Source organism: Thunnus albacares, chromosome 23, assembly GCF_914725855.1.
Source record: "Thunnus albacares chromosome 23, fThuAlb1.1, whole genome shotgun sequence".
Classification (NCBI taxonomy): Eukaryota; Metazoa; Chordata; class Actinopteri; order Scombriformes; family Scombridae; genus Thunnus; species Thunnus albacares.
The window spans coordinates 10,364,880-10,386,653 of NC_058128.1; the positions used below are offsets into that span (position 1 = coordinate 10,364,880).

Consider the following 21,774-nt stretch of genomic DNA (forward strand, 5'->3'; position numbering starts at 1 on the left):
AGCGAGCCTTTTTTTGTGTCTGTGGGTGTGTCAGACTTTAGTGCTAAATGTCAGCGCTGTAGGAGCACAAGAGGCCGTGGTGCTAATAGCAACAACATCTCCTGACAACTACAGCTACCATGAGTCTTGGCAACAGATGACAGGCAATCAAAACCTTGTCTGTAGTTACTGGATGCCAACAAAATATTGGTTTATCCCGGTCAGAGTTGCGATGTGTTCAAATTTGACTGTTTAGGTAAGGAAATTTAAGCGTTGGGAGTACTGATCCCCTTTCAATCAAGCCTCACTGAACATACATACACAGCAGCAAAACTCTCTCACTTTAAGATAGATGCAAGCTGGCAACGAAAAACATTTTAAGAAACTGCAGTGCCCCAGCCAGCCTTTCTTGGAACTTCCCCTGCATACACCCCTGCACATTCAGAGAGAGATTCAGCCAGCAAAGGGGTTTAAAGGAACTACATTTCTATAGCTGGCCTCAATTGAAGCTATGCTCACGCACACATACACACGGCTCTCTGTCTGTCGCCCACTTCTGCCATTAGCTTTATCTGTCTGAATTCAAAGCTGAGAGCCCAATCCCCGTTGGTTTTTTTGAAAAGATTTTGCCAGGCTTGTTCTTCCCTTTATGCTCCCAACTTTCTTCTGGGAAAACATAGAAAAAAAAAGAAAAGAAAGGTGGGTTGGGGGGGCTGGGGGGGATCACCGATCGCTGACACAGCCGCTTAGATAGCCCCTCTCTTGTTGGTAAGGGGCATAAAGCAACGGAACGAGAGAAGAGGTAGATGGAAGGAGATGCTGAGATGGGGATAAGGGTGCAGGCGTGAGGATGTTGTGCTGGGGTAAGCTGGCAAAGGATTACTGCTTCAAATCTCTCCTCTTTTTGGACTTCATTTAGCACTTATTTATTCTTATCTTTGAAGCTATATTCCTTCTTACGCCAGGTGTACACACACATACACACACACACACACACACACACACACGCAGATAAAGGGGGGGGTCTTGTGAAAGCGAAGGAAAAGGCGAGAGGAGAAAGAAAAAAGGACGAGACAAGAGGAGATGTCGGGTCTGGGTAGGTGTGCCCTCTACGCAGCAGGGGCCAGACGTTGACAACTCAATAAGCAAGCGAGTAACGGAGGGCTGACGTGAAACAGGGAGACACACACACACACACACACACACACACACACAGGAGACGAGGTGAAGGGAACAAGTGAAGATGCTCTGTGTGCACAGCAGGGAGTGTGTGTTGGTCTGCATCAACCATATGTAAACTCTGCCATCATAGAAAAGGAGTAGAGACAGAGTGGGAGAAAAGACGCAGAGACTGAATGGTGTGTGTGCACGTCCGAATGTGTGTGTGTGTTCTAACCCTACAGCCAACACAACGTTGATGCGTAGCAACTGCTGTGCTGTCAAGGGAACCATTAGCACGACTGAGAGGCTGGTATGCTCTGCTCTTGCCTGTGCGCGCACACACACACACACGCCTGCCCTCGTGCACGAATGTTAGTGATGATTACTGAGAGAATAATTCCTCAACATAGGTCCAACATGTAAAGTGCCAGATACGAGTTGAGCTACAATTGACACTGAGTGCAAAGCAATGGAAGCAACATCAATAAGCCGCTTTGTTATATCAATGTATTTGATGTTTGAATGGTGGAGGCAGCAAAGAGATGTATGTGAATGTGTCTGTCAAAACTGTCAATATGTTACGCTGTTGTGTCACAGTCATCAACAGAATAGGATCAATCTAAGCATCAATAAGGCATAGAGGCCTAGAGCTGTTTGCTCAGAGGGGCTCATCAGAGATTCAACTAACATATGGTGAAGGACATTTGTTTCTAGTACCGAGCACTATGTAGGTCAAACTGCAACAGTGAGAATTCAGTGAGGAGTCATTAAAATTCTAATTAAAATTAGTCTTGCATTACATGTCAATAATCAACATTTTATTTCAACCGTGTTTTACGCAGAAATTGCTTAAAAATGTTATCAGTGAAAGACGGGGTTTATTTGCTCATGACGGATATGAACAGACTGTTAATTCTGCATCTGATGCCATTTTTGTTACAGTGTCAAACAGCGTTCATGTTTAGATAACAAACACCTAGCGGCCAGCAGCTCAGAAGGCGACACAGCGGGGTGGGGTGGGGGGTGGAGAGGGGGGGGGTTCGGGTATGTGTGTGTGAGTGTGCATGCAACTGTGTGTAAGAGTATTTTCCTTGTGGGTCGGGCTCAAAGTACTGAAAGTAACATGCACACACAAAAAATCACTAAGGGAGGGGTGCGAGTCGGGGGTAATAAAAGACAACTGTGACAACACAAAAGGGACAATAGAAGCGTGTGTGCATGTGCGAGTAGTAACGTTCCTTTAGTGAAGATCATGAAAACGCCAGTCAAGTGAGACAAGACAACAATAAAAGCATATTTAGAAATAAGAAAAGAAAAAAAAAAAAACATGAAGCTACCTCATGTGGAAGAACAAAAGATGAAGGAGAATCAGGTGACCAAAGGCGGCTTAACAAGAAGACGAGGAGATTAAAAACTCTAGTCAAAGCAGAAGTATTCTCCAACTTTTTATCTATAACTGTTTCATGTTAGAAAATTCAGTGTAACTAATTTTTTTGGCCACATTTTCCATCTCATTTATTAACCACTACACATTCATTTGCTTATAAAGTAAACTTGTAAGTGATTAACACAGGCTTTAATATAAACCCCATTGGTGATAGAAAGCCAGAACAAAACTAAAATTGGTCCAACTGTCATCCAACTATTGAGCTACTGACTGTGCCCTACTAGACTGGCCTCATTCAATAACATAATTGATACACCACAGCGACTCCCAACTCTGAATTTGACATATAAATTCTTTGTCGTCCCTCCCCCACCCCTTTCTTTTTGACAGCTCTCTTCCTCTTTTTGTCATCTCTAGCCATCACCAGCTGGACTGTGTTGACTGATGGAATAAAAGTGAGAGAATGAAACATAACTGCGCACAAAACTATTTTTTTTTTTTTTATTAGTCGAGAAGGAAAACAATAACAGCCAAAAGAAGAACAGCAGTCAAACAATAAGACAGGTAAAGACATGTCTATTGACACAGCCGCTGGCAAACTGGCTGGCTGCCTCCAGAATTCACAGTCAGACCGAAATTCAATAAATAGTTTGGCTCTTTCCTTTTTAAGTGAGAGGGACCGGAGTATAACCGGGGGGAAATGCAAACAAAAGGCAAATAAAGACGCGGCGGAGACAATGGAAGCCTGTTTTTTCCTGCTGCGTCAATCACCTCTGAAACATATTCAGTATTCTGGCCTCAGGTTCAATAATAATTTCAGAAATTTGTTTGGCGAGGAATGCAAGCATACGACGCCGACGCCCCGCATCCTATATCTTCATTTTGCTTTCTCACCATCGCTCACTTTTACGGCTTTTTCCAGTTGGCAAAAAAATACAACGATACAACTAATAAAGACAAAAGGGCAAGAAACAAAAAGATTTAAAAATTTGTTGAATACATTGAGTACATAATATACTGTGAGACAGTGCAGTGTGAGTGTGCGAGAGCATTATACTATTGCCCTCATTGATGTAGAGGAGTACTGCAGTGCCCTTCATGTAGAGGAAAAGGCTAAGAGGATTCAGCTGGTCCCCGAGCACAGTGTGTGCCTGTGTCTTTGCACTATTTGCAGGGTATGCTTATCAGAGTGGACGGTGAAGTTGCAATTCCATCTCTCTCTCACACACACGCACACACACACACACACGCTAAGCACAAGGTCGCCCTCGTAAACGAGTTGGGGCGATAAAGCGTTGAGCAGGTTTCTCCCTTCTTCTCATCTCTCCATCTCTATTCAGGGCCATCTATCTCTCAGTCGCCGTAATGGTGTGAATGTGTTTATGTGGGTCGCTCTGTTCACCTTCAGGCTATAATTCACGATTTTCAAGGAACAAAGCAATCCAGCTGTGACACTGATACACAAAAACAGGCTGAGCAGTACTTTAGTCCCAAACTGCTGCAAAACCAGAAGCTGAACTCTTCCTGTGACACCAATTAGTCTGAAGAAATGCAGACAGGCTGTTGCAGGGAACCGAATGTATGTTCAGTTCTCAGCAGAAACTACGGTTTATAACATTATGCTCACCGGGGTGCATTTCAAGGTCAAACTTTAAATTACAAGTTTTATCTCGATGGAAATTACAAACTAGTACAGTTTGCTGGTTATCTTGCCGCTGCTGCCTTATTTCACCGAGCAGGCTAAATCCTCTAGCAGAGAAACCTGCACTATTGTTGTATTTGTGACACGTGGTCAGGATAAAGGACTTAAAACTGGACGGATGGATAAATGGATCATAAAGCAAAGGTGTGTAACCCTCAACGATTCAAACAAGAAAGAATATCAGACTAAAAGGTACAAACAAGGGCTCATGTGATTATGTCATTTTTTGGGGGGATATTTTTTTCCAAATATTTGCAATTAAGGATTTATTTTGATGTATTTACTCAATCAAAGTTGTTAAAAACATCATGTGGGTCATATTCTATACTCAAACACTGAAACATACTCGTGTGTAACCAGTATTGATAACGTTATCAGGAGAATAAGGTATGAGCCATATGGTAAAAAGCATATATCTCTAAACATAATCTGATGAACATAGTCCAAACTGGTTATGCTGTTCAGCTAGATTTATGAATGAATGGGGACAGATCCTGTCTGTGGCTATAAAGCAGCAGTAATTTGGATATGAGTCTTCCTTCTGCACTCGTGGTTTGTTTAACTACAGTATGTGGTGGGAAAAAAGGACCCGGGGGGCAGTTCACCGTCCCCACCGTCTGTCTAGCTGACCAGGAAACCAAACCATGCATTATTCATTATGTGTACTCATTCTCTCTCTCTCTCTCTGTCTGTCTCTCTCACACACACACACACACACACACATTTTGCATGCCTCTGACAAAGTATGAGAAGGAAAGACAAGTAAAAAAAAAAAATGCATAAAACAAAGACAGCCAACTAAATGTCGGCAAAAAAAGGCCAATATAAACAACGGAATGAAGAAAGTGTGAGAGAGAGGGGAAGAGACATTGTCAAAGACTGTGAGATTCAGTGCAGTGTAATCGGCCTCATGCCAAAATAATTCAAGCGTGATCGGAAATCAATGTGAGAGCATGGAAGCTGTGGAGAAATCCAATGCTGTCCTGCGGCCCTGAAAGGCAAAATAAGACGTATAAAAGAGGCTCAAATGCATGAAGGATGCATTCTGCGTGCCTGTATGTGTGTGAAGAATGCTAAATGAATAGATGTGAGTTGCACTGACCACAGATGTACAGAGACAGAAAAATGAAAAGAAAGACAACAAGATAACACTTCAATTATCCAATTGCCGTACTGTTACCTATTTATACGCGCGGTAATGGTAAAATAAGAATTACCACATGCATACACACAGAACAGACATCAAAATCCTCTTGACATTACAAAAGGTATGGGGTTTATTAGCATTTAATTAAAATGCTCACCAAGAACTGTTATTAAAAGGTCCAACGTGTAGAATTTAGTGGCATCAAGTGGAACGGACTTGGCAGAAATGGAATATAATATTCATAAGTATGTTTTTATTGGTTTATAATCACCTGAAAATAAGAATCATTGTGTTTTCATTACCTTACAAAGAGCCTTTTAAATCTACAAAGTGAGTGGGTCCCCTTCCATGGAGGCTGCCATGATGCACCGCCATGTTTCTACAGTAGCCCAGAACAGACAAACCAAACACTAGTTCTAGAGAGGGCTAGGAGGGGTATTCATCTGGTGTCAATCTACAACCTCACCAGTAGATGCCACTAAATCTTACACACTGCTTCTTTAACGCAGAGAGCTCTAAGACCTGTAGAAGTATAGCACCCCAATAGCGAGACATCTGTGTTGCCACACTGGCACGGTGACTCATCAACGCTCAACGACACAACTTCCTGCAGGTTTGACGACATGCTATGCCAAACCTCACCCGAGGCAGCATGGTGCACACGGTGTTCATGTCACAAGGTGTGGTAGGTGAGTTCAGGGGGATCTGTTTTAGGCATGTCTGGGCAGAGTTTAGGACGCCATGCAAAGGGGAGCAACATGCGCACCACATGACACCGAAAACTGGCACTGCACAGGAACAGAGGTAAGTGTGTGTGTATGTGTTTGTATTAGGACTATGGTAAGTATGTTAAAATGCTAATCCAATTTTATTTTCCTTTTGTTTTTTGCCTGATCAACATCATCTTAATAGTTTACAAATTCAGCGGAAATTTAGACGAAATGAAGCATTTCTAAATTGAAAAGAAGAATAAATAGAAGTTGAAATAATCAATCAAACTATAAAATAGCACTATGGCTCAACCATGGCTGCACTTCAGTTGAAAACACAAATACATAAGATACATTTTGTTTCTCAAAAAGAATCTTAGAAACATTGTTTTGTTTTCCTGGGTCAAATGTCAGTGAAACAGTGGGTTTAAAGGCAAAGTGAAAAAGATGTAAATGTAAAGATCTGACTTATTGCAACCGAGGGTCTCATCATTTATGTGCATGTTTTTCTATACGTGCACATAAATGAGTGAGAGAATGAAAATTAAGAGCATTTCTGTATCTGAGATAGGGAGAGAAAGAGTAGTGAGTAGGCAGTCAGGGCAGTACAGTAGATGAGAGACCACCCAGACTGAATGAGGTCAATACGACTGACAGTATACGTAGGTGGAACAGTACACCGCATATTACTGTCCACTTAGCCTGCTCTCGTCCCTGCTCAATCAAACACTCCATCTCTGCTTCACCCTCTTTTCTTATTCTTGCTTCTGCGTCCTCCTGGTGATCAGTCATAAAACTGGAAATATATACATCCCAAGCTATTCTAATCAGGGGCTTCTTCTGTGCTGATTAATACAAAAATTTAAAGAAGTTAGAGTAGATTAATCCAAACCATATACTCTAAAGAAAAATAAAAAAATAAGTAGATGCAACTGGTAACTGTACAATGTGTAAACCAGCAGAAGCTGATCTTTAAAGGATGGCTTGTAACTTTGAAGAATGATGCGCCTTACTTTGACGCCAGCATCACACTGTCATCATAGACATCAGATTTCTTTGTTTGGAATGACACTCATTAAATGTGCATTACTGTGATGAGGCATTGGGAATATTGTTTCACTGACTTATGTCTTTTGTTAAACAAAACTACACCACCAATTATTTCCCGTCTCTAACTGACTCATCCTAGATAAACACGTCAATGCAGTGGAATTCTTCTGTTCGCCTCCCTCCTGGTTAGGCTGTGCTTTTGAAGTTGCCACCCAAAAGCATAAAGAAAAATCAACACAGAGGCTCAGTGACTGAGATAGTGAATGGATGTTTTTTCTCAATGGAAAGTGGGAGGTGAGAAAAAATTAAAATGGAAGACATCAAAAAAGCAAAGGGAAATGTCTGGGGAGTGGTGTTTACCAATGTGTTTTCTTTTTTCCTCAGAATTCTGTGCTGCTGTTTCAGCTCCACACTGGGAACGGGAGCGGTGTCTGTCAGAGATTAACACTACACACAGAGAGAAGCAAACAGACAGGAAGAGAAGAGAGAGAGAGAGAGAAAGGGGGAACGGATAAAGGAAGACAGAGCAGATAAACACAAAAGTGATTTTTTGAAAAATGGGAGTCTGAAAGTTAAAGGAATCTTTAAAAAAAAGCAACAGAGAATCACAGGAGACGGAGAGAGGACAGGGTGCTGCTGGTGCTGGTGGTGGTGGAGGGCTTATAAATACAGGAGACAGAAACCAGGGCCTTTCCCCTCACTGTGTGCCACATTAATTATGCGTGTCTGCATCGGGAGAAATTAAGACGTGGCTGTGTGGCAGTTTAGGGAAAGAAACTGAGAAAGCAGGGGATAAGGAGAAATGGCAGGCAGGGAGGGAGGGAGAGAGCCAGGAGCAAATGTCAGTCAGATGTAAGACTGGACACCAGAGAATAGGAGGGAGTTGAGAGTGAGGGACAAATGAGTGGGGGGAAAAAAGAAAAGCAGAGAAAGAAAAGGCTATTAGAGAGAGACCCAAACAGCGGCGCAAAAGCAAGAGAAAAGCGTAATCACGCTCGCACCCAAACTCAATTTCAAAAGGAGACAAGAAAGAGAGAGAAAAGCTAATTACAGAGTAAAAAAGTCATAATACGGACCATTGAGCCAACATGTCATCAGATCAACAAAACCCTAGAAAACTCAATGGCAGTGGAGCTGAGTAAGTGTGAAAAATATTTTATGAATGCAAATAAATACGCCACCAAAACCCAAATCAAAATGTTATTCACGTGAGGCCATCTTCTGAACATCTTAAAAAGCTCCTGCAATCAAATGCTATTCAGAGATGAATAAACAGCAGAAACCTTATGCTAATGAAATCAAATTATCCATATTCATGTCTGAGTGTGACACACCTTAATAACCTGTTTCGGGTGCTATCGCTTTGATCTGCGGGAATAGGAGAGATGGATCAATGGCACGGACCAGTTCCTCCTCTCCGTCCTTCATTATATCTTTTATTCAGCTGCAACTTATTCGGCTCTCGTTAGTGCTCCTGCACTTCCTCTCACCTCTTCTCTCTAGCTTTCTCTCAAGTGACTGTATCCTGCTTCAGTGTCTGGCATTGTATAACATTACACGATCATTTGACTCTTTTCCAGCTAGATGTGTATGTGTGTGTGTGTGTGTTACTGAGATGTCACTTTTTTTTCCCCATGCTGTGTTCCAATTTGCTCAGTGAAGTCTTAACAAAGCTGGTGAACCAGAAGAATGACACCTACCGATTTTCAACTTGCAACTTTCTTCTGGGTAATAATTTAGCCTTTTTTTTGGAGGGGAGGGGGGTGACAGCTCTCAAGCTATGTGTGATTGCTTAACTGAGTTATTATCTACTTGAATGTGCCCCTTTGACTGTGTGTATGTGTTCATATTAGCCCGTAACATCAGGTCAGTGCAGCTAGCCAACCAGCCCCCATTCTGGGCTCATTATATGGCTCGGTCCTGTCTGCTCACTCCCACCTACCTGTGAAAAACTTGCTGACACCACCAATGACTGGCAAGGGAGAAAATGTGTGAGAGAGTGTGTGCGTCAGAGTGTGTATGGATGGAAAAGGTTATAGGCATGATAACACATGCTTAATTTAATCTGTGCACGTACAAGAAAGACTAACGGGAGCGTAGCAGAGCATTTGTGCAGTCCTTATAAATATGATTAATTATGCATTTGTGTGTATATACGCGTCTGTAAAAATAATAAAAATTCATATCAATATGTACCTGCTACAGCACCTCTGCAATGACTCATGGGAGAGGGTTTGCATCCCTGTCAATCAAAATCCCCTGTTGCTTGGATGAAGGCTTTCTTGATCCAAGTGGTATTACTGGCTCACCACTCACACAAATACGCACACTTATACTAGTCCACCTCCAACATTGGCCAAGGCTACATCTTTTCATCATTTCCATGACAATTAAACACCAGAGGACAGTGGAGTCGGCCACCCTACGCAAAAAAAAAGCCCTTTAAAACGGAGATAGGAATGGAGAGGGGGAGTAAAAGAGAGGGAGTGTGTGGCCTGGATAAGTGGTGGCAGGATTATAGCTAGTTCCATCATGGCTTTGGTCCATTCACCGCTTCCTATAAAAACCTATTAGCATGTGAATGAACAGGCACACAATGGACGGAGTTTTCTAAAGCCCAGGAGCACTGATCCATTATCAGGTGAGCTTTCCATAAACTGGGAGTACATAGGGAGAGAATGTCTGTGTGTGTGTGTGTGTTTTGGGCGTAGTCTACTTGATTGTGGCCACTTTTGTTTGGCTTTTTATTGAGATTTCAGAGTTTTCAAGGTACAAGTACAGCGCTGTAGATGCTTTAATAAAGCACATGGGAGTAAACAATTTAATCGGCTTATTAAAATCAGTGGCCCAATCTTTAAATATGTCCAGACAACTTAAAAATGTGTTTTTTTCATTAAAAAACAAATTCCAGACAGAAAAGTGAATAAGGTCCAGTGTCTTAATGTTGCTCAACTAAATGGGCTTGGATCTTGGAAATGCGGCAATCACACCAAACAAGAGCAGAATTCTTGTTGAGTTTGCACCAAAGTAGTCTGTGATAAAGTGTTAATAAAAGTATCACAGAAATTCTTCCCACATCTCTGAACCAAAGTGATCTTGTGCACAAGGCAGACTAAACTTGGACTGTAAGTGTGAAAGTAAAATGTAGAATTTCAGGTGTACTGGAAATATTGGAAATGATGAGACCGGGGCAAAAAAATGAACTGCTATATTGCTTACCTCCCTTTGCAGCACCAGCTCTTTGGTGAACAGCATGGCCTCGTCACTGAAGGGTTCAGCCACCTGCATCCCCCCAGGCAGATTCCTGGAACTGCGTGGACATTCAATACCTAGCCAAAGAAAAAACAAAATTGCAAGAGTTAGCATGGCAGCAAATCAAAAGCACAGCAAGATAGTTTTACCATAATTTGGCTTAATAAGTCAGACAAGACCAGAACACATCACTGTGCCTATTTGCTAAAAAAACTGCAGAAAACCCTTCACAAGTCAATGAATACACTTATATCCGCAATTTTCTGGACCTCTGATGCTTCCAACAACTGATGCCACATCAGACATCTTTTTCATCCCTCTTAACAGGTCAAGGTCATAATCTTTTAGTCACACTGTTTCACAAAGGCATGTCAGTGGCATGATACGGATTAGCCAACAACACTACCATCAGCACTAAGTGGATAATTGGTCATCAAGAGGTCAATCCTGAGTGCACAAAGTGCTGCTGTATAACCCATTTCCACTGAATACCAGTCTCTGGTATGTGTTTCTTTGGGACCCTTTGACATCAACTTTGGTAGATTTTTAGAGGCTTTCTTGTAGAGTTCCGGTAGGAATGGATAAGCTTCAGGGTAAAGGGTGTTGGGGAACTGTATAATTTCAACATGTTCTCCCTGTTTAAAAATATATTGTGATAAAAAGGAGGTATATATGTATAACAGAGAATATCAGTGTTTGAAGGTGAGCCTGACTGGGCTGTAAAGTAGTGAGAGAACGTATTTATCTTACCCTTAAAGTAAGTTTAAGTTCTGTGCAAACTCTTCATACACACATCATAAATTTTGCATGTCCAGATTTTATTGGATGAGCGTACCTTGCTTCAACTGAAGCTCAATCTTTGTTTCTTATACCCCCTAGGACTTCATGCATTGTGTGCTACAATGAACAAGAACTAGCTGAGAGAAAGGCATGCCTGTAAATGTTAAATATTTAACACACACAAACAGGAGCTACAGTACACATTTATCTACTGAGTTCCCATTCACTCTAAATTCTTGAATTAATTAGAAAGGAAGTCTTTACCACTACAAATTCACACTAGCAAGCAGATTGGTGGTGTATTGATTTATGCAGAGTAACCTAATGATGGTTTCGGTCGGGGGTTAAACCCTCCAGCATTGTACTAATAAAGCAACAGCTCTCTCCTACAGTCTTTCTTTCCTCTTCGACTCAATGTTTAACTTTTGATGTGCTTCACTGACTTTGCAGATATATGCATATATTGCCTCAGGATGGACTCACAAATACATGAAAAAGAAGTAAAATCAGATGTGTTAGGGCATCCTGGTGACTCAGTGGTTGGCATGGCCACCTTATAATCCTGTCTTTCAATCTCACTTCTTGTCTTTTCAAGTTTTGCATGTTCACCCCATGTTCCCCTGGGTTTCCTGAGATATATATGGCGATACATCCATATAAAGAATGTTTCCCAGACTTTATGCTCAGGGAAATGCTACTGAGCTCTAGCTCCAATGAAACATAATGATGGAAAAGAGTTCTTAGGATACATCTATGTGTTTGGTAATGTCAAAGAAAGTTTGAGTTGGTGTGTTTCTTTGATTAGACATGATATTACATGCTGTGCAGAGCCTTAAATGTTTCAAGGTTTTCCCCCCAATGAGAATACACATTTTTCAATGGTAGTTACATCTTAAAACGTGTCAATACAGACAATCTGGGACACTGTGTACCTGGTGTGTCTAAACCCTGGCTGCTGCTCTCTCTGTAAGTGCTACCAGAGGAAATCTCTTAAGATGTGCTCTCCGAGACACATTTGAATTATAATTCTGCTTTAAAGAATTCCAAATGAAAAGTTTCATGTAGGGTTTCTGTCCCTGACCCATTTCAAATACATAACTGGTAATAAAATTGAATAGTTTCATAAGCTAAAGGGCTGAATGAAAGATTTCCTTTCAACTTTTCACAGAAAGGTTTAATATCCTATCCTATTATGCTATCGTCCCACCCAATCAACGGAATACACCATAGCACACAACCTCCACACCAACCCATCTCACCTGGACAAGAAAGGGAGCTATGTAAGATTACTGCTCATTGACTACAGTTTGTCATTCAACACCACAGACTCGTCACAAAGCTCAAGGACCTGAGATTTAACACCTCACTGTGCATATGGATGCTTGACTGCCTGATGGGCAGACCTCAAGTGGTGAGGATAGGTGGACACACCTCTTCTACCCTCACCCTTAACACCGGAGCACCCCAGGACTGCGTTTTGCGTCCTCTGCTGTGTAGCCGCTGTCGACTCCAACATCATTGTCAGGTTTGCTGACGACACAGCTGTGGTGGGCCTGATCACAGATAACAATGAACCTACACCTGAACGCCAGCAAGACTAAGGAACTGATAGTGGACTTTGGGAAGAAGCAGGGAAGAAACTACACCCTCCTTAATAACAATGCGTCCTCAGTGGAGAGGGTGGACAGTTTCAAGTACACATCACTGAGTGCCTGACCTGGGGGCTGCATACTGACTCGGTGGTGAGAAAGTCATGGCAGAAACTGTTTCACCTCAGATACTTGAAGAAATTCCAGGTATCCTCTCAAATACTTAGGAACTTCCACTCCTGCACCACCGAGAGCATCCTGACAGGAAACATCACTGCCTGGTACGGAAACATCACCGCAGGACCGCAAAGAGTGGTTAGTTCGGCTGAATATACGATAGGCGGTGCTCTAACCTGTCTGAAAGATATTTACATCAGGCACTACAATAATAAGGCTAGGAATCATTAAGGATCCCAAACACCTGGATAATGGCCTTTTCTCCCTGCTGTGGTCGGGAAGAAGGTACCTGATACACCAGGCCAGCTCTGAGAGGCTCAGGAAGAGCTTCTACCCTCAGGCCACTGGGATCCTAAATGATTTGATATTTTGTATTTATTACTAATTATTACTTGTCTATTTTTATTGCACAATTTGAAGGAACTGATGGGATTGCATTTCACTGTGATTGTGCCTGAATGCTTGCATGTGACAAATAAACTTTATTGATAGATACTGTAATTTTCAGACTTTTTTTCTTTCACTTATTTTCTGGGCTTTAAATGTTTTGTCCTCTCTTAGTTTGTTCAAGAGCATGTCAAACCTTGTCAGGGCCAACCTTACAGGCAAGCACTACTTTCATTTCATGGTTTTACAAGGAAGCAAGTAGCTTTTATAGCTTTTTTTGGGTAGTACTTTCTGTTCCCTCCAGAAACCTTGGCCCACGTCTGTCCCATTTGTGAGAACAGGACCAGGATACATCAGCTTATTTGCACCGGCAGAGAGTGGAAAATGACCCAGGAAAGGCAAAATGAGGCCACAGGACAGTCAGCACTAAAGAGTTATGAAAAACTGTCGAGTCAACTTTCTGTAAGACATAGAGGTACAGCAGCGACCATTATAACTAAAGCACGCAAATTTCTGTTTGCATCTTTTCACTCTACCTCCGATACTGTGTTCCTCTGCAGTCTGAGCTTTTGTTGTTAATTATCAGTACTACATTAATAATTAGAATTAGAGTTCGTTATGTTTAAAAATCCAAAGGAGCTAAAAAAAATTTTTTATTCTACAATAGTTTGTATACCAGTCTATAGTTGAATATTAATTTACTTATCCATCTGTATTCACACATTTAATAAAATACATTAATAAATAAAGCTTCCTGAAGAGCAGAGGAGGAAGAGGAGGAGGAGACACTGACGGCCAAGATCATCTGAAAGTATTTATAGAAGTGGACCAGGACAGGGCTTCCACGTGGGACACTGTGGCTACAACAGTGCCAGGATAAAGAGAAGAGGAGAGATGATGGAAGCAGAATAAAGGGAAAAAAGAGAGGATATGATAGAGAGGGAAGGCAACGGGAGGGGTAAATAGTGCACACTGTTAGCAAAAATTGGTGGATAAAGTAATTGCAGAGAGGGAGATATTTCAGTTTCTGCTCGGGTTGGTTGGAGCTATGGGCTAGAGTTGTGTTTCTGTAGCAGAATCGACAGGAAAGACTACTCAGGAATGTAATACACAAAGAAGTCAAGTTTAATTGTATAGCACATACAGTACAATGGCTCAAAGGGCTTTATGGGCCCACATCAGCAGAAATGCCCAACGTGGCCAAAGCTCTCCAAGAATACAAAACATCCCCAAAAAAACTTAACACAAAGGAAAATCAACTCCACTCATGGGGTATAATAGGTTAAATACTGATGTAATAATCCTATATAACAAGTCCGATAAAAATAAGTCAAAGACAAAGGTTCATATCTCCATTCAAAGACACACAGGCATTTTCACCTCAGTTGACCTAACTGCACTCAGCATCTTGCATCTCACACACAAACTGTAGTCTCACTCCCTGCAGCATTTAAAGTAAGCCAGGGAGTCACTTAGCACAGCCAATTTTAACCTGCACCATGATACATAACTCACGCCTGACACCAAGATAAACATCTGGGTCAAACTACAGGATATCCATCTTAACTGATCTCAGAGACAAACAAGACATACACTGATCACTTTTGACATCACATTACACACACACACACACACACACACACACACACAGACACACAAGGCCCTTCAGCATCTTGCACATGCTGTTCCTCATACTGGCCTGAAGCGCATGTGTGCACATGTCAATCCACCATACACGGCATCAATCATCATATGTGGTCTGGTAAGACTTTGGTTTAAGATTTTACATTTTTAAAAAGGTGGGTGCATGAGCTTAGAGACACAACTGAAAACAGTTAACAATGATTGACTGTTGGAACAAACAAACGCACAATCGAATGAACAAATGAAAGAACCCATTTACATGTCGTTTCCAAATCCAGCAATACGCCTCCAAAAAAGACAACAAGCTATCAACCGTTGCATTTAATAATGCTGTGGGTTTGTATCACATTCCCCTGTTCCACCAATGCTGCTCTCCCCTTCTCCTCTATAGAGCTCAGGCTCAGAGACGGGCGGGGAGGCCCCGTGGAGAAGATGTAACATTTTAATCTGTGATCTCGGGTGAGCCTTGCGCCTGATGAAATACTGCCTTTCCCCTGAGCTCAAACACATAAACATCTTTCCTGCTCACATATGCAGTAGTTCCTCACCCTATCCAATAAACTTCACCACTCCCTGTCTTTCTGCCATTCTCCAAATCAAATACAAAAATGGTGTTATAAACATTTAGTTATATAATTATATAAAGGAGCACACACAAGGTAACCTGGAGTAAATTTCATCCCTTCACCTTGTGAAAGAAACACCAGCAAGATACTTTTTCCCTCCTCATACATTAGTCCTCTTCTTACCATTGTATGTACCACTCCTCATCCCCAAGCAGCCACTGCCTGTTTTGTCTTAGGCCCGATCCCAATGTCCGCACTCACGACCTCTCAGACTTTGAGGCGTGTTCCCATTAAGTCTGCGAGGGCTTAGTGTTGTCCCACTGTCAAATCATAGTCGACACTTTGAGCCCTTTATGCAGACTTTCTGTAAGTCCGCATTTCTGCAGTCTTTGCCTGAGGGAATTACCCACAGTTCATAGCATTGTGACGTTAAATATGGGGTTACCAGGGGAAGCCCTGAAGCATTAAAAAAGAGAAGAAAAGAGAAGTTCACATGGAAGTATAAACACATAGTTCGCTTGAGATTCATAGCCAGAACTATGTGTAGTTGTTTGTCCTATGATGGCATGATGAGGATTTCCAAATATGCTTTCATCAGATCTGATGCAATATTACTATTTTGTTTACAAACAGGGAGCGAACAACAAACCAACAAATAAAATAAAAAGACCCAAACCACAATCATATGTAACATGTTTTGGTGTCGTCAAGGGAATGTGATCTGTCACAAAGTGCTGTCACATTCCTATTTATACCATTTTGAGTCCTTGCAGCCTCTCGCACTCAATTCAATTAAGTCTGTGAGGGTTCAGGGTTTAGGCCTTCAGGGGGACATTAGGATTGGGCTTTAGCATCTACTTCCCCCCCTGCATCCAGTCGTTATGCTAGGCTAAAACAAGCTAACCTTCTCCTGGTTGTCACACAGACAGATATGAAAGTCATATCAATCTTCTCATCTACCTCCTGGCGAGAAAGCAAATAAGGGCATTTCCCAAAATGTCAAATTTCCTTTTTTCATAAAGAGTAGTTATAAGAGTTAAGTCATAATTACAGCCATTAAGACACACTACAAACAATGCTCTTACAGTAAGTACCATGCATATATACAAGTAGCACTTCTTATGAGCGAAGAGTGATCTTTATTTTAGTTGTAATTCTTCTCACAGGCCAAAATTAATTGGATGAATTGATATGCATTCATTGTTCACAAGTAGTTTCTTTTCTAATATATATTTTTATACTTTTTAATTGAATGTGTTTTCAGTTGACCTAGCATATAGCGAGAACAGGACTGAGTTGACCTCTCCTCCTCTACTAACCAAGCCAGGATAATGAGCTTCATGTTGTAGAGATGGTTCTGGAGGGAGTTATGTGAAGATGTGCGGCAGTGACATCTCTGCAATTTATACAAACATACATCATGTCGCAAATCCCTATACTAATAACGTGCATATTGATTAGCCTCCGACTTTGTGCTCATAACCTGCCAGACGCTTAGTGCTCTCGCTTGTGGCATGTCTGCAGGTATAAATTGATACTTGCAGGATACAATCAGCTCAGAATGAATGCCATTAGTGTCTATCTTCTTAATGTCACCCAGTTACTAATTCTTACTTTTTGACATGCTGTTGACAGGACATAATTAGCACTACGACAGGCGAATAAACAAAGACCTAAAAGCGGGGGAGATGTGTACAGTAACTGTGCACATTTGTGGGGTTTTTTTCCTGCTCTGATCATCATACTGATTTCCTCCATCACCCACATTACTATCATTCTATTTAAAATTCTTTGACATCGTATTTATCTTTGCGGTCCTTCCCTGTATGCGACTGCCAGGTAACAGGTTCCCTTTCACTTCCTGTTTCCCTCAATACGTACTGGTCAGTGCAAGCAAAAAGTTCAGCAGTGTGTGCAAGATGCAGGAGGCCGAGACAGAGATAAGAGAGAGGTGACTGAAGGTACAGCAGGCAGTAAATGGGAGACAGAAGAAGAATGCATGCTGTGAGGGGAAATCCTAGGATTGTTTGACTACCTCTCTCTTTTATCCTCCCGATCCATCCCTCCGTCTCACCATCATCTCTCTATCGCTCTCTTATGCAAGGCCTCATTACTCCAGATGAGGCTTAGGGCAATGCAACGGCCGTTCCTCTACAGTGTACATCACTGCCTGGGAATTTTTTCAACACTGTATTTGTAACATTTTATTGGTAAGAATAAAGAACAAAGACTATATATTTATGAGGGATGTTTTGAATTTCAGAATGTCTTTTATTGTTATGGTCCATGGTTCCAAGTCTGAGACCACTTTCCCAATTCAAGTGAATGGTTGGATAATGCAACCCAAATAATATGGTGTCTGTATAAGGTTTTCTTGCAGACCCAATGCTCTAAAACACACATCTAATGCCACCTTAACTAAACAGCAACATGCTGTATAACGGAAAATTTGATCATGTCTTGGGGACAGGCAACTGCATTTGTTATTTATTAAAGATAAATATTAGTTGTAAGACAGATGTGAGCATATTTCTGAGATTTCTGAAAACTTCCACCCTTCCAGCAGCAGCAGCACACAGTGGCTACGCTGGTTGATTGATTTGTCTGTAGGCTGATGAATTTCATAACCTATGTTTAGATTCAAGATTACAGGTTATAAATGTAGTAATTTTAACATTAATAAAGCATTATTAACTTGTTTTTTTTTTTCTCTTACCAGTAATTCAATTATGTTGCAGACCTTAAAATGTACCTCAAGCATCATAACATGCTGGCCCCAAGTTTCTAATAAATGTGTGAATCTCAATGTAGCACTGCAGTCACACTCAAGGACACCAGTATGTAGAGGTCATGGAGCCCAATAACATGTTTTATTTGCAGAATCTTCTGACTGACTTCGTACTATGCAAAAAAAAAAAAAAACTTTTTTTGCACATATTGACATATTTTGAGGGAACAAGTCTACAAATTTTCTGCTCCACTTCTCCACCATCTTTCCATCTCCTGCACTCACACTGCACACACCGCGGGAGTGTTACAGCACACAGGTTTGCACTCACACACACACACAAATATACACTCACTCAGATATCAAAAAAAAAGAAAGAAAGAAAAAAAAAAATCAGACAAATGGCACTAAGCTACACACTGTGTGATGGCTAATGCTTCTTGCTGAGACTGTAAATCTTTGTGTCCGAGTGATGGGTGTTTCATCTATTTGACAGACTGCTGCTCAACATACCTTTCTGAGCAACTTTCAAAGTACACGTCACCTGCTGTGGCCTCCATCTGAAACTCTGTGGAAAGCTATTGAAGCTAGTAAACTTTTACAGCCTTTTCACTGCTTGGTCTCCCTTTGCTTCAACAGGCCTTTATACCCACGTACTTCACATCAATTGTACTTTTTTTTTTGTCTTCTCTTTACTGCAAGCCCCTCCTCTTCATCCCTTCCGCGTCCTCTCTGCCTCCACAACTCTTACTTCACCTCCTACTCCTCCTCCTTTCATCATCCTTCTATCATCCTTCCTATCATCATCCTTCCTCTTTCAGAAACTCCTTTACCCGTTATCAAGCTTGCATACAGAAGTGACACTGCGCAGGCCAGCGAGTGAGAGGAGAAGAAAGGGAAAGGTGATGTGGGAGGAGGCGAAAGGGAACTTCCCTTCAACTCCTGAAGCACACCTCCGGCCCTCTTTGAAGCGAGGGCTTCTCTTGGTAGCCTTTGTTTCCTCACACCTCCGTTTTTCTTAAAACAGTCTTTGTCCATCAAGGAAAACTCTGTTAAGGGAGGGAGACTGTGCGCTAGGAAGATACTGAGGCTTTGAGGTGCCTCACTGGAGAAACAGGCTCTGGATAAAGTATGGCTAAAACAAGGGAGAAAAACGCTGCTGGCTAAGCAGGCTGGTAATTTAGATTCAAAGATGTCTGCGCTGTGTTTTTTTTGGTATTATAATTTTGACTTGTTGGCGTTACATCACTAAGTGCCGCAGGATCATTTCATTTGCAGCACTACTGTAAACAGTTTGTTCTTCAATGGCCTCCCACGACATTTTGAAAGAATAAGAATTTTGCCATGATGAATACAGTCTGAAGAAAAAAAGCTAATGAAACAGATGATTTATGCGAGACTTGTTTTAACAGCAGCATCCTTTGTTCTTGTGTGAACGTAGTCAATATTTACTCAGAGTAACTTACAATCACTGAACATGAGGGAGGCTCCGCATATAGAAAATATACTTTAACCTTTAATACAAAATGAACGGAGCAGTTATAATTATAAGCAACGGTGATGATACTTGACCTTGTAAAAGCATTAAGAATATACTTAAAGCCAACTCTTCTGCTGCATTGGGTAAGTGTGGGTATATACAATGTGTTAAAGTACACTTTCCAAAATCTTTCAATTTAACTATAAAAAATATCAACTTTAAAATACTACGCATATTTTAAAACATACATAACCAAGATCTTCTCTCAACATGCCTCATTATCTGTCACTGATGCAATGTCTGCAATGGTTTAAAAAGGGTCCAAAGCAATTCTGCTGTTTCATACACAGATAAACACAGGAGGTTTGGTGCAGGCCGAGTCACCCTGTATGTCATTTCCAACACAGCCCCATGGTGCAGATGGGTGAATAAAGCATGGAAAGATAACTTTGACAGGATAAAGAAAGTGAAAGGAGATAGGGAGTGTTTAGAGATTGGAGGTAGGGAGATAATAAGAGGCCTTTTTGTGCCTAAGGGCTTCATTTCATGTATGGTTGGTGGTTCAACATCAGTTATCGCACAAAGAAAACTATGCAGACAACATAGATGCACAGAAACACTGGCAGTGACCCACCAGACATATTTTATCTCCCAACATCCTGATCTCTGAAAGACAAAAACTGGATGAAAGGAAAAAAAAAAAAGGGGGAGGGGGGGGGGGGGGTGGCCATGAGATAACCAAAAACACACACACACACACACACACACACAGAGGCACACACACACAAGAGAAGACTTAAGTGATGCAGAGGAGTCTAATTGGAATAGAAGTTAAAAATAAACAAAATAGGAAAGGGGATCGTTTGTATTAATCAGAGCTAATCCAGCCTAATATGTATATTATAGACAATACGTGTCATCTCATTTCCAGCAGATGAATCTTTTCTTCTGGGGACGACCTTAATCAAATCTGCTCAGGGGCTATCAGCTCTAATGTGCTTCTTACAATTTGCTAATAACCTTTGATTTAATAAAATCATTCCAAAACTAGGCTGACTATGTAAACATCATCTCACACACGTTTGACATCTTCTTGAAGACAGAGTAACGTGGTTGCGTGTGTTCAGGCTAATCAGTCCTATTAAAGTATAATGTCAAAAGCACACTAGAGCTTTAAAAAAAAAGGAACTTATATGGTCCTATGTGCAGATTGCTTATTGGCTAAGGTCATGTCAATACATCTTGTAGCAGGCAGTGGACAAAAAAAAAATGTAATTACGAAAAGCATCAGTGGATAGCGAAGACAATCAGAAGCAAATTGCAAGATTAATTAACGCATCGACGATGCAGCCATGCATAATTAAACTGAATCTGGACGCCTGTCAGAAATATATGCGTTTGTCCTATTGGAAATGGAGAGAAACTGTAAGCCTGGCAAACCTCTGACTGAAATTGAGACGGATAGAAATGAATTTTTATTGCAACAATAACAAAGAGTATCATCAGTTGTGGAAAGGATAAGCATTCGAGCCATTCCCATGATCTAGGAGGATGTGCAAATCATTGTTGGCTGCCAAAGATACAGTCTCAGTGTTTTTATTACCAACGAAAACTGTCAAGACAGTCGAGGAGCTGAAATACAGTCAACGACTGGAAATGCTATCAAATAGTCTGTATTTCATCCCATCTGCATCTTACCACAAACTTCATACTGTTGTTTTCCCCACAGGGTATAAAAGACTGAAGAAATGGACACATTTCTATTCAATTCATTACTTGCCATCTGTGCCCTCCATACTGCCTGACAGGTAGGAGAGGCTAACTAATTCAGGAAGGATGGATGCACTGAGGGTTGTTAAAGGTCAAATGGAACAACTTTACATTTGGTGCACCGACTCTCACTAAGTGGATATATTTACATAATATGATTGTCAGATATTTTGAGGTATAGAGGAATAGAAACAGGCTGGTTAGAAATCTGACAATACCCGCCCAACCACTTGAGTTTAAACCTCCATTTACCTGGACACAGTGG

General features: G+C 41.3%; 1 protein-coding gene across 2 annotated transcripts in view; it reads right to left on the reverse strand.

Moving 5' to 3' along the window:
- snd1 (staphylococcal nuclease and tudor domain containing 1) overlaps positions 1-21,774 on the reverse strand; it is a 180,304-nt gene that overhangs the window by 108,197 nt on the left and 50,333 nt on the right. For both annotated transcript variants that reach the window (XM_044343639.1, XM_044343640.1), the window contains one exon: positions 10,356-10,465. In XM_044343639.1, the coding sequence (XP_044199574.1) occupies positions 10,356-10,465 (110 nt within the window). The remainder of the gene's footprint in view (positions 1-10,355; positions 10,466-21,774) is intronic.